General features: G+C 36.6%; 1 protein-coding gene across 6 annotated transcripts in view; it reads right to left on the reverse strand.

Annotated features, from left to right (window-relative positions):
• The window catches only part of ANKIB1 (ankyrin repeat and IBR domain containing 1), a 163107-nt gene that overhangs the window by 15400 nt on the left and 132960 nt on the right, over positions 1-14747 (reverse strand). For all 6 annotated transcript variants that reach the window (XM_060107941.1, XM_060107937.1, XM_060107938.1 and 3 more), the window contains 3 exons: positions 12510-12598; positions 6125-6255; positions 368-502 (listed from right to left, as the gene is read on the reverse strand). In XM_060107941.1, coding sequence (XP_059963924.1) covers positions 368-502; positions 6125-6255; positions 12510-12598 — 355 coding nt within the window. The remainder of the gene's footprint in view (positions 1-367; positions 503-6124; positions 6256-12509; positions 12599-14747) is intronic.

Here is a 14747-nt window from a genome sequence, read left to right on the forward strand (position 1 = left end):
TTTTTTTTTTTTTTTTTTTTTTTTTGCGGTATGCGGGCCTCTCACTGTTGTGGCCTCCCCCGTTGCGGAGCACAGGCTCCGGACGCGCAGGCTCAGCGGCCATGGCTCACGGGCCCAGCCGCTCCGCGGCATATGGGATCCTCCCAGACTGGGGCACGAACCCGTATCCCCTGCATCGGCAGGCGGACTCTCAACCACTTGCGCCACCAGGGAGGCCCTATAGAGCTGTTTTGTTTAAAGGCTACTCTAAAGTGTATTGAATTTAAATGCCTCATTACAATAAAGATAGGAAAAGAAGAAATGAAAAACACTGCCACTGGTATTAAGTGGCTTAGTTAGAGATCTTGGCTTCAACAGTTCTCTTTACCTCCACAGTCATTTCCTTGGATTGTTCCTCCACATGCTGAATGACTTCATAGCGAGTACATCTGTAATAACCTCCTGTGGAAGAACTATGTTTTTTCCATTCTTCTAGGCAAATCCAGCAAAAGTCATACTTGCACTTCAAAAGAAAACATATATGCAAATATCGCCCCATGTTAGTATGCAAATTATTTTCTAATTTCTTGTCAACCAACTTGTAGAGATTAAACAATCCTGCCTGTGTGACCAGGAACAAATCTTCTCAAAGACACACCCTCCTCTTTTTGAGGTTTCCTCTGGAGACCTTACGTGCGCTATGGAAAGATGTGGGGGTAGTTTAAAGTTATTGCTTATAAGGATAAATTAAAATCATAATATTATTAAGTAATCTCAAGAAAGCTTTAAAAATATCAATGGGATATTCTTTCCAAATAATAAAAACAGATCCTGACAAATGTTTCATTTTTCAGGTGCACAGTAATCTTACCTTGGTCTATAAGGCTCCACCAGTGTATTTGAAAACTTCTGTTGACTTTGACAAACTGATTTTTAAACTGGGAGTAAGTTAAAAAGGCCTCTAATCAGAACAGCTAACATAAAACCTATCTCTCATTTAAAAAAAAAATTCTCTTTCTTAATTACCATAATTTGCAGACAATGCCCCAAAATATGAGTATTCCAGTATGAAAATATATCTTTTTCTCTCTTAAATGCGTATGGATTTTGAGTCAGAGAGGTCTTTCCAATTTAAATCTGTTTTCTCCTGGTACTTTTAGAGTTTGTTTAAAAAAATATTTAAATCTTTGATCTGTTCAGAATTTATTTGGGTATTCAGTATGAATTAAACTTTTTTTCCACATAGCTGCCCAGTTGTCTCAATACCATTTACTGAACAGTCCATGTTTCTCTACTGGTTGGAGATGCCTCCTTTACCATATACTGAATTCCCATTTATGTGTCTACTTTCTGGGCTTTCTTTCTATTCTGTTTCATTGATCTGTAGATTCATGTACCAGCACCATGCTGTCCTAATTACTGAGCCTTTATAGTATGGGTTACTGTTTGACAAGGCTAGTTCCTCCTCACTGTTCTTTTTCAGAGTTTTCTGGCTCTTCTTTGTTTTTCCATGTGAACTTTTAATTAGCTTATCTAGATGCAGAAACAAAACCTGTTGGTACTTTTGTTGGAATCTTTCTATCCAAGAACTTTGTTATCTTTCCATTTGTTTGTCATCTTCTGTGTCCTACAGATAGGGGTTTTAACATTTTCTTCATGTAAGTCTTATCCATTTCTTAAGTTTCTTTCTAGATAAATGAGGTCTTCTCTTTCAGTATATATTCTATCTGAATGTTATTGGCACACATGAAGGCTATTACTCTCTGCATATTACTTTTGTACTCTGCTAGTTAATTGAATTTTTATTGTTTGCAATAGTTTTTCAGTTGATTCTTGTGGGCTTTCTAGGTATACAATCATGCTGGCTGTAAAAAATGACAATTTTCCCATCTCATTTCTAATTTTTATATCCCCAATTTCTTTTCATTGTCAAATTATGTTGACTGTTATCTCCAGTCCAATGTTAATAATATTTGCGATGGGGAGTATCTTTATGTTGTTCTCAATTTTAGTGAAAGTACCTCTAGTTTCCCCACTAAATATCATGCTAACTTTTGGACTAAGATAGATTTATTTTTATCATGTTATTGCAATAAAAGGAAGAATCTATCTATTCCTATTTCTTTGTGTGTCTTATAAAGAATGGTTGTTGAGTTTTTGTCAAAGGCCTTTTTGGCATCTACAGAAAATTTACATGGTTTTTCTTCTTGTATCTACCACTAAAATGAGGTACAGTAATAGCATTTTAAATATCAAACCATTCTTGTATTCCTGGAATAAACCCCACGATTAATTATTCTTTTTTTAAAATTAAAAACATGTTTTTCATTGAAATATAATGCTAGTCAATTATTCTTCTAATGCACTCTGCCAGATTACATTTGCTAATATCTGTGAGTATTTTCCCCTCCAATATCTTATTTAGGACTCATGCATTGTTCTTCATAAATTAAGATGGATCTACAGTTTTAATTTTTATAATCTTGTCAAGTGCTGGTATCAAGGTTCTACTCAGTTTATAATAATAATTTGAAAGTTTCCAGTTTTTTCCTTTTTTTCTTTTTGTCCTGGAAACAGTCTGAATCACATTGGAGTTAACCTATTCTTTAAAGCTTTGATAAAATTCTACTGTGAAACTGTTAGGGCCTATTGGTTTTAAAGGAGAGATCACTGAAAAACTCTTTCTTCTACAGAGTGAGTTTGTTTGGATACTTCTTCTAGAGTTAGTTTCAATAAATTTTATTTTCTTAGAAAATCAGTCCATTTCTAATCAAAGTTCAAATTTATCTGTAAGAGTTGAGCAAAGTTATCTTTTATTATTATTTTAGTTTGCTTTATTGATTAGTCCCCTTTTTAAAAATTTATTTATTTATTTATTTATTTATGGCTGCCTTGGGTCTTCGTTGCTGCACACGGGCTTTCTCTAGCTGCAGCCAGCGGAGGGCTACTCTTTGTTGTGGTGTGTGGGCTTCTCATTGCGGTGGTTTCTCTTGTTGTGGAGCACGGGCTCTAGGCGTGCGGGCTTCAGTAGTTGTGGCATGCGGGCTTCAGTAGTTGTGGCTCATGGGCTCTAGAGCGCAGGCTCAGTAGTTCTGGCACACAGGCTTAGTTGCTCCGTGGCATGTGGGATCTTCCCGGACCAGGGATTGAACCCATGTCCCCTGCACTGCCAGGCGGATTCTTTACCACTGCGCCACTAGGGAAGTCCCAGTCCCCTTATTTCTTATGTTGTGTATTTGAACTCCCTCACCCCCACATTTTTCTTTTTTCTTTTTTTTTTTTTTTTGCGGTATGCGGGCCTCTCACTGTTGTGGCCTCCCCCGTTGCGGAGCACAGGCTCCGGACGCGCAGGCTCCGGACGCGCAGGCTCAGCGGCCATGGCTCACGGGCCCAGCCGCTCCGCGGCATATGGGATCCTCCCAGACCGGGGCACGAACCCGTATCCCCTGCATCGGCAGGCGGACTCTCAACCACTTGCGCCACCAGGGAGGCCCTGTTTTTCAGTTTTTGACTCACTGATTTCTGATTAAAAAAAAATTCTTCCTCCTTGTTTTCAAGTTTGTTTTTCTCATTTCTTGAGTCATATCCTTAATTCATTCCTTATTTTGTATCATTTTAATAAGGCTATGTACATTTCTGAATTGCTTTAAATATAGCCCTCAGGTTCTGAAAAAGTAGTTATTTATAGAAATTCTTTAATTTCCATTTTATTTTTACTCATGAGTTGTTTGAGAGATTTAAACTTTCCAAATGAAAAGGCTTTTTGTAACTTTATTATTCATTTCTATTTTATTCCATTATGATCAGAGAATGTTGATTACACCACTCTCTATTTTCTGGATTATTAATTAGATTTTCTTTGATGATCAATGGTTAATTTTTTTGGTGAATGTTCCATGGGTACTTGAAACGATGGCATGAGTCCATCTTTTCAGGATACAGAGTCTGAATATATAGTAATCAGATATACCTTAGTCATTATGTCAAGTCTTATCTTCACTAATTTTTTCTCTACTTGGTGTGTCACGAACAGAGAGCTGAATTAAAGTCTCTGTCCTCACTTAGCCCTTCACAAACATGTTCTTACACAATAAATTGTGTACTTGTTTCCAGGTTCTGACAGTATGCAAGTTCTTTTGTTGCCTGCTAAAAGCAAACCTTGTGCCTGATTTGATCCAAGTACCCTTCAGTACAGCTCCATTGATCTCTCAAAATTAGTGGCAAAACTTTCTACAAATAGCAAAATTTTACATTCTATGATAAGAAAAAGAATATAGAACTTTAATAATTTTTTATTTTTAGTCGCAGCATAGTTTTCCACAGAGCCAGATCAATAAAATTACTATAAGTGATTTAAAATGTGTAAGGATGCAATATTTAAATAGCTTCCTGAAAATTATCTAAAGGGAAATGAATAAAGAGAGTTTTTAAAATAAATGAACTTATTTTTATAGGGCCAAACCTGTCATTCTTTTAAAATGTTTGATTCCAGAAAGTAAAAACTATCTACTGAGTAATAATCAATATTGAAGCATTAATAAAGGTATATTATGATTTAGTCATTGTGTTAGAAAATAGATTCAATTACATATTACCTGTTGTCCCACCTTCACATTTTAAAAAAGCTGTAGAAGTATAAACACTTTCACTTCCTAGATGTCTCCTTTTATGTCATGAGAATTACTCATCAGTTTCCTTTGTTCAATGCAAATACTTCAGATGGTTAAATAAGACTACATTTACATAGTATGTAAGTAAATGTTTCTTTTATATGCAAAAGAAGTTTAAGCAAAAATCTGTTTAAGATAAATTACCTTACATCATTAGCCTGATTAATTCATGAAAATATTCATTCACTCAATACATATCTATCAACTATTTACTGCTGGTAGGCGCTATGACTGAAATAAAGGTAATGTTGGATCCCGCCCTTTTATTAGTAGCCCAACTGCTTATTTTTATGGTCAACATGTTTTTTTTTTTTTTACACATCTATGTAGTCTATATCAGACTGTCCAAGAAAAAACTAATATGGATGTTGGAGATAGGACTGCATATAAATGAAATAATTTTGGCCTGATCAGCTAAACTAATAAGCAATTCTGAGCATTTTACTCAGAACACTACTAAGTTTTTCTTCTTAGGAAATCACTACTGTCTCACTAAGACAGTTCATTCAAGTTAATTTATTATAATATAAAATCATCTGGTAACTGTCATTATTTTTGAAGTCATAATAATAATGATCATTAGCTTCAAGGTAAAAAATCAAGAAGTACTTAAAGAGAAGATATTGATATATTTTATTGAAATCTTAACTATGTGGGTTTCTTTCACATCCTAAATTAGAAAAATTATATTGTTCTTCTCTCAATAATTTTAAATAATTATTTTTATATACAAGGCATTCCCAAGGAAAAGGAAAAAAACTGAGATATTACAGTTAAGCAAAAATGTTCATAAATGTAGGCATGGATTAATAAAATATTATTAATTTAATTCCAGAATATTTGTTTTAAATATGGTAGTTTCTTTCTATGCAACTAGGTCAGGAGGGTAGCCTTCTAACAGTAATTATTTATAATAATTTTTAGCCAAGTGACATTTTCATTTTCAATACAGTAATGAGTTACTTATTTAATTGATGATTTCATTAGCAAACCTAAAGTCTGCCCACTGTTTTGGGCACCTTTCTTATATAGACATCAGGATTTAAATTTGGACTTAGGGGGATTGCTTGGGGCCTGACTAGGACCTTGAGACTATGCTGTGTGCTCCAAAATCAGCTTTGCAAGAGATCTATGTAAGGTAGCACTCGATCATTTAACATTATTTATATATACACAAAACTCTCTCAGAATCCTCACTGGGGGAGTGGGTGACTGGGAGGGAAGGACTCAGGCATTTCTGATCTGGCCAAGTGCCACTGAACCCTTACCTTTATTTTTAACATTCATCATGATTGTAAAATTTAGTAATATAAACCAACATTTGTGTTATTTAACAAAGAGTGTAGAATACAATCTTCTAGAATCCATCTGAAAGCCAATAAGATACCTATGCTTACAGCATTTCTTCTTTGGATTCACAATCAAATGAAAGTTCTAACTGCAAAGCATGTATTGTACAATCCTCTTTAACTTACCTTAGCACACTGCATGTGATTGCATCCCTCATTCTTCTGTATTGGAGACTTACAGTTAGCACAAGGCTTGGAGTTAGTTAACAACCAGAGACAATTGGCAGCATCCTCATAAGCTTCACTAACTCCCACAACTTTGGGATATAAAGCACAAATACAGAAATAAATGATTTAGTGTACAACTCCAGATGGAAAAACACTCAAAGTTTTCTTTGCAGGCTGTCTCTCAATTTTAAATATATACTTATTTTCCTATTAGGGTCTATGGCAAAGTTTTTACCTATGATTATTTAAGACAAAATAAAAATGAATCCAATGACATATCTGAAACTAAATTCATCATTTCCCCCAAATCTGCTTTCTCTATCTCCTGTCCTGTTAAATGATATGATCATCTACCCAGAATCAATCCAGGAAGAGCATGATCTTGGACACCTTCCTCTTCCCCTCATCTACTGTGTCCCATTGATTCTATCTCTTCCTCTTTCATATCCATCTTCTCTCCATTCCCACTTCTTACTGCTTTAGCTAGGATCCTCCACACCTTCTTCCCAGACAATTAAAACACAGAAACCAACCTAGCTCCCAGATCCTTCTCCCCCCACCCTCACAACCCACACTATATTGCCTCTATAAAGTGATCTTTTAAAAATACAAATCTTTAAATCTTCTAATTGCTCCCCACTGACTACAAGATAAAATCAAACTGTTTTAGCAAAGAATACAAAGCCCTTCATGATTTGGCCACTAACTACTGGTAAGGTCCTCCCACCCTCTATACCCACATCAACCTTATACTCTTCATCATCTTAAACTCTGTTTATTCTACTTTAATTTGAGATCTGCACTCTTAAAGAATGTCAGGGTTTTTAAAGACTCTAACTTTTACATTTTATGTTCTATAAATCTCCACCACCACCCATGCAGAGATCTAGGGTCTGGAGAGGGTGGTAGACACATAATTAAAAAATTATTTTTTCCTGCAAGAATGACAGTAATGAAGTTTGTTTTCTAACTTCAAGTACATAGGGAAGTTCTACCTTTTCTTTACTGAAAGAGACGTCTGAAAATCACTTTGAAATCCTTGAGAGTAGTCCATTCACTTAAGACCCTCATTATATGCAGATATTCTAGGAAGGGTTGGGTAACAGGTTAGCCCTACTGTTGAAAGCAGGGGAGAAATCAGAAGTTTTGAAGTTTAAAAGAAAAAGTTACTCAACCCCCAGATTTAAATCCCTGGAGAGGAAAGGCAACAAAGGTTTGGGATGTCTGACCCCTGGGAACTGGCTCTGCATATGAACTGGAAGAGATGAGCACCAGCAATGGATGGAGCTAGCAGTGGAGCCTAGATAGATGGAGCCTAGCAGTGGAGGAGTGGAGGCAGGGGGTGTCTTGCTGCAAGGAACCATGGGTGCCTACTGACTTAAGTTTGTGTCAACAACAGAACAGCAGCTACTGCTGGACTGTAAAGCATTGGTTTTCAATTCCACATAGCAGAGAGAAACAATAGCAGCAACAAACTGCTCAGACTGCACTCCATTTCTAAGGCCACTTGGTAGAAGATGGTTTGATTAGGGTGTTGGTACAGAGAATGCTCAGATAATTTGGTGGAGAACAGGAGTTTCAGAAGGAACGTACTATACTTAATGGCTATGAAGGTCAGCTGTGAAGGTAATGCTGTTTTACAAAGGGTATTGCTATAAAACCTAATCACTAAGTACAGTGTCTAATTTTTGTTTAAAGTAGTGGCCTTTCTCCTCCCTTTAGCATCAACACTATTTTTAGCTCAGAGGCTCCAACATATTCTCATGACCTTTATTGTCCATTGTTATAATAAATAAAGCACAAAGCCATTAAAACAAAGCAGCTGTGTGGCCTGCAACATTAACAGTTTTTTCCTCCTACCCTTGGAGAGAATGCTAGTTTCTGACTGCATTCTAGAGGATTACATGAAGTAAATCATGTTCAGAAAATAACCAACTATTAGTACAACAAAAACTTGAACTGGAAGAAATGTCTTTACTACCTGTGCTCTGAACATGCTAATTTCATACATCTGCCTGTTGTACATACTTTTCTCAATACCTGCAATACCCAAACTCCCTTCAATCTACCTGGTGAGTCTTCTCCATCCCTACTGACTTCCAAACTCTTCACTTCAGATGCATGTCTAATATAGCTTGATCTTCTTTCCTTAATAATCTAGTGTGCTTTTAGGTCTCTTTGTAAGAAAAATTAACTTCATTTAATCAAGTATTACAGTATAAAAATCTAAGATCTATCAACATGTGCTCAAGTGAAAACAAAGTTGCTTTTAAAGACTGAATTCTTAAAAGACTATTGAATTTCATTCAATAACCATTACTGAGTATGTACTATGAAAAAAACTGGTCTTAAATTTTTATAAATTAACTATCATTTCACAGAAAATACAATCATTCCTGCTTCTTGCTCTGATTAGCTGCAATAGAAGCAGCTTCAGTACTGAAAAACAGTATTTCAATCTTTATATGGAATTAATTCTTTCAACTGAGCTCAGTATATTTTCTAATATTTTTCTCATCAATTAGATTTTGTCACTCCTTTTAAGTCTCATAACTCAAAGACTTTGGAAAACTAGGGATAAGGGAGAAAACGATCTCATGAATCTACAAGTTCGGTTGAAAATTCTTATGCCAAAGATATGTGACCATGACCCAAATTAATATGTGAACCCAATACAGCATTAAATCATACTTTTCTTTTTTGGAGTATTATTTTTGTATATTTAACAGTGATGTTCTACTTAAGTATTACAGTGGCTTATTATTGTTTGCTTTTAGCCTTACCCTAAATTTCATAAACTTAAAAGTGGTCTACTGGTTACCACCAACTTTCACTGTGGTGATTACACATCAGTACAGTGAGACAACTTTTTCTCAGCAATGGGGAATTTTCTCTGCAGTCTTGGCTTTGGCTCCCTTTGCAGTGGACCACTTGCGGGTGTCCTGGGTCTCTTGCCTCCTATCCAATTTTCTCAAGTTCCTCCATCTTTCTGCATTAAAATCCTATTTGGGACTCTTTGAGGACTATCTTCAGTTTTTACTTGAGGTCTCCCTATCTCTGGCCACCAGAGGTAACCACGTATACACTGTGTACACCAGTTTCTAGTTCTTCTATTTCTCTTCTCTCTTCATTATCAGGATCATTATCTTATGCAAGGACAATCTGTCACAGTCCCTCCAAAAATCTGTACTGACTAGCCAGGTCATTCTCCCTCTTCTTCTCTAATAAGACTTATTTGTGAATATGGAATGATTGATCCAATTTTACATTGGCAAGGGATAACTAAAAATAGTCACTCATTTCAAAATACTTGCTTTATATCTAAAATCACATACTTCTGGCCATTTTCTACTCAAGAATTAAATACTGTACTGTACTAATTACTTCTTGTGGTGCATTAACTCTTTTAGGCAACTGGTAAGTACACTAGATTAATAACTTAATAAAATGAAAAATTATCTTCTTACTTCTCCTGTAAACACCTTTCCTCTCCCATCTGTATTGCCTGTCTTGTTCAAGCCCTTATATTCTCTCACCTGGACATTTTGAAGTTGTCTCAGAAACAGCTTTCTTACCTAATATCTCAGCAGTCCCTAATTCATCATCCACACTTCCACCTGAATGATTTTTCTAAGCAAACATCTTCAGTTATCACTTTCCTACTCAAAACTCCTTTTTGGTGTCTCAGGATAAAGTCAGACCTCCCAGCATTACATATAACCCCTACCCCTGCACATGCAGTCTCATCTCTCACTGCACCTTTGCACTGGTTGAACTGAATTATTTGCAGTCCTTGAACATGCCATGCTATTTCACAGCCCTACTTTACCATGAGCCTAGAATGCCCTTCCTATTCTGGTCTGTGTGAAGAACATCTATCAGTTTTCAATACAGGGCTTATGTATCAATTATTTTATAAAGCTTTCCTTACCTCTTTCCTAGATGATCTCCTAACTAATCTGCTCCATTGTCCCTCCCCTCCCTCACAATGTATCACAGGTATACTGTTCTCTCACACCACCTTTATACTTATTTTTCTGAGTTTTGTACATACCTGTCTCCAACTCTAAAATATAAATTTCAAGAGCATAGAGGGCATCTTATTTCTGTATTCTAACATAAAATAGCACTAAATAAATGCTAAAGACATAATGAAGACACTATTTAAAAGCAACAAGTTACTCCTAAGTTTTCTCAGCATTTTTTCTGAACTGGAGACAAGCACTTCTAAAAGCCACTGGACAATCTCCACACATATGTCCTACAAGTACCTCAGGTGCAAAATGCCCACAACAAAATTCATAATTTTCCCCTGAAAGTTACTCCTTTACCTGAATTACCTAAGTTCACCAATGACATCATGATCTACCCTGTGACCCAAACTAAAAATTCACCTTCCTACTTCTGACCTAACTCTCCTTTAGTCTACCCTTCCTAGTTATCAGTTATCTTGATAAAAATATCTTTAACAATGCCACTTCCCTATTCAAAAAATGCATTCTATGGCTTATTCTGTTAATAGGAGAAATTCAGACAATTTGGCAAGAACCCTCACAATCTGGCAACACCTACCTTTCCAGCCTCATCTCTCGCAAATTTCTCCCATGGACCTTAATTTTAAACTCCACAGAATGTATAAAGAAATGCAGGTAGGTGGGCAATAGCAAGCCATTTCTAATAGAAATATAGATGTTTCTAAGTGTCAGAAGCAGGAGAAGAAAACAAAGTCCAGTCGTCTTGTCATGTTTAAAGGTGTTGAAGGGTAATGATATTAATCTCTTTACGGAACTCACACACATAGACATACCCATACACAGATAGGGCTAATGGGTGGGTATCCAGAGAGCAATGGCAAGCTCTATCTGGTATTCAAGAGAGAGATACAATGAACCTGGGGAACAAGAACAATCTATACAAATCTTTTTGATTTGGGAAGCAGGTAGTCAAAAAATATTTGTTGACTGAATGATGAATGTTCAGGACAGAAATGATTAATCAGCCCTCACTAAAAAATATCCTAAAATTATCCGCTTCCCTTTGCTCCCATTTAAAGGACATGAGCCTTCTCATCATGTGAAAGGGATCGTCCTCATTGTTGATTAATAAACTGGTATTCTGGTTTACCTAAGTAGTGTCTTTTCCATGGATCTGAATAACCCCGAGTCAGTGCACAAAATCGATCTTGTGAATATAAACTGCTGAGAACAATCTCTCGGGCAATGGTATATTGCCCAATATAATACAAGCCTTTAGGGACTCATGGCTGCCAGCCAGTCTCTCCCAGTGTCACTTCAGCTGCTGACATTACCCACCACATCTCTGCTTCTGTGGATATGCTGAAACCCAACTCATATCTTGCTGCTGTCAGGAAGATTCCTTAACCTCCTCTGTCCCCAACCTGAGTTAGTGGTTTCTGTTTTTGTATTCTCATCTTTATCCAACTGTGTTAGTTAACATATGATACTGTAATTATCTGACTGCTTCCCTTCTAGCCTCTGTACTCTTTGAAGGCTGGCATCATCTTTATTATGTGCTTTGCTCACAATAAGTGTAGATGAAGTGTGTGAATTCTTAATCCTCATCTGCAATACTTCAAACTAACACCATTCTTTAAAATGTTAAAAACCACCAAATTAGTTTTCATTTATATTAATTTTATGACAGTTGTCATAAAATATTTACTTCAGGAGGTGAGAAATTATGGCAAAGCAGATATATTTACTTGTCAAACATGGGAATTGCTATTAGGAAGGCTAATTCAAACCCATTCTGTTTCCCGTGTCACTCAATCCAATCTGTTAGCTTCCTATCTGTACAATGGGACAACTAGCATCAATCTCATAGCATGTGTGTGAGGATTAACAGAGGTAATATATTTATAGACATCTCAGTAAAAATTAGTTATAGACATGGCATTTAATGTAAGTAAATCTACAGAACCACATAATAGCAAGAAATTAACTTGCTTTATCCTCCACGGTAAGTTTCCAGGGAAATAAGAAGCTTCCTCTCAGTACAGATCATACATTTCTTCTCATGAAGTACAGAAAAGCTAGTTAGCCCACCCCAGGATAAAAGGGAAGGACTATAGGAGCAGAACTTAAATGTGACCCCTGTTTACCCTGGAGTCCTAATAAGTCCGTTAGAAACATGGAACCTGTCTATGCTTTCCCCCCTGGGATCTCCAAAAGGATGTTGGTTGGAGGGGTTAAAAAGGCGAGCTCTCGCATTAACAAACTTGAAAACTTAAAACTTCATTTTTAAATGAAGACTCTAAGAAATAAAACCACGTTATCTTTTGAATGCTATTATAAAATATGTAGCTATCTAAAATTCCTCTTACGTTCTTCTGGTTTCATTTCAGTTATTTTTTGTAGCCAATTTTTCCATGTTTGGCAGTCACAAGGCTCATGGGCTTCACCAAGGCACTCCCTAAAGAGGAAAACATGGAAAAGGCAATTTAAAAGTATCCTTCATCAACATCAAGGTAAAAGAACAGGTGGGAAGTACTGTTCCAAATGTAAAGTTGAGAACACTGAGGCACAGTGACTACTGAGAGATGAAGCATTTCAATAGAGGAATTGGAAGCATGATTCTAAAGCTCGATGCCACTAGGACAGATTTTCTTTCATCAGTACATTTATTCACACATTTAAAAAAGTTCCAAATAGATTACCTAATATTTATAATTTAGCCTCTCATGCCTTAAGAGCTGTAAAGTATTTTTTATCAATTGGGTTCTGTCTCACTAATAGTTTAAATTCTTGCAATTCAATGGGTGTTCCCCTGGCCAGCAGCATTGCCATTACTCAGGAGCTTGTTAAACATGCAGAAGAACAGGACCCATGAGACCTACTGATTAGAATCTGCATTTTATCAAAATCACCATATGACCCTTCTGCATTTTAAAGTTCGGGAAGTACTATTTTACATCACATTCTTGTCATTACTTTTACCTCTGAATCCCCAAGTAACAGCAAGGGCAATCTAACTTACTTTCAAGTTTGATAAATTCCAATTTTCTGTCTTATTGGAATTTGGCAAATTTTGATTTAAATAATTAAAACTGTATCAATTTATTATTTGTAACTTAATTATATATTCTTTCTATAGGTATATAAAAGTCAAACATTAGGGACTTCCCTGAGGGTCCACTGGCTAAGACTCTGTGCTCCAGTGCAGGGGGCCCAGGTTTGATCCCTGGTCAGGGAACTAGATACCACATGCCACAGCTAAAAGATCCCTCATGCCGCAACTACAGATCCCGCATGCTGCAACTAAGACGCGGCACAGCCAAATAAATAAATAAATAAATAAATAAATAAATAAAATAAAAATTTAAAACTCAAACAAAAATGACTTAGAGTCTCTACGAATTATTTAATTCAATATGACATTATATTCTGTAGCACAAAGCTAATCATTCTAGTTAATAACAAAACATCATTTTGGGCAAAGAAAAACCCAATCTATGGGTGCCATCATCATCACATCATCATCACCAGTCTCATTTTAAACAAAGATCTTTTCTTTTTCTTAATTTTTTTTTCTTGGCCAAGAGGTATGTAGGATCTTAGTTCCCTGACCAGGGATGGAACCCGCGCCCCCTACAGTGGAAGCACAGCGTTTTAACCAATGGACCGCCAGGGAAGTCCCTAAACAAAGATCTTGTTTACAAAGTTTAAGTTAAGAAGACATGCCAACTGACAGGTAGAGTCTTAACTCACTATGAGGTAACATTTCACTATATTAAAAATGTATCAATTCTACTTCATACCCATTAGGATGGCTACTATTTTTGAAAAACAACAGAAAATAACAAGTGTTGGGAAGGATGTGGAAAAACTGGAACCCTTGAGCATGGCTGGTAGGAATGTAAAATGATGCAGCTGTTATGAAAAACACTTTGGTAGTTCCTCAAATAGTTGCAACAGAATTGAAAACAAGGATTCAAACTTTTTTTTTTTTTTTTTTTTTTTTGCGGTATGCGGGCCTCTCACTGCTGTGGCCTCTCCCGTTGCAGAGCACAGGCTCCGGATGCGCAGGCTCCGGATGCGCAGGCTCAGCGGCCATGGCTCACGGGCCCAGCAGCTCCGCGGCATATGGGATCCTCCCGGACCGGGGCACGAACCCGTATCCCTGCATCGGCAGGCGGACTTTCAACCACTGAGCCACCAGGGAGGCCCAAGGACTCAAACTTTTACACCAAGGCTCATAACAGTATTCACAACAGCCAAAAGAAGGCAACAGAACAACTCAAATGTTCACTGACATATGAATGGATAAACAAAATGTGGTATATACACTCAATGGAATATTAGCCATAAAAAGGAATGAACTTCTGATACATGCTATAACATGTAATGAATTTTGAAGACATTATGCTAAGTGAGATAAGCCAGACACAAAAGGACAAATATTGTATAACTCCACTTATATTAAATATCTAGAATAGGGAAATTCATAGAGACCAAGTAGAATAATGGTTACCAGCAGCTGGGGTCGGGGAGGGAGGATGGGGAGTTATTGCTTAATGGTTGTGGAGTTTTTGTTTGGGATGATAAAAATGTTCTAAAATGGA

This window comes from Mesoplodon densirostris, chromosome 9, assembly GCF_025265405.1.
Source record: "Mesoplodon densirostris isolate mMesDen1 chromosome 9, mMesDen1 primary haplotype, whole genome shotgun sequence".
In the NCBI taxonomy this organism is placed as follows: domain Eukaryota; kingdom Metazoa; phylum Chordata; class Mammalia; order Artiodactyla; family Ziphiidae; genus Mesoplodon; species Mesoplodon densirostris.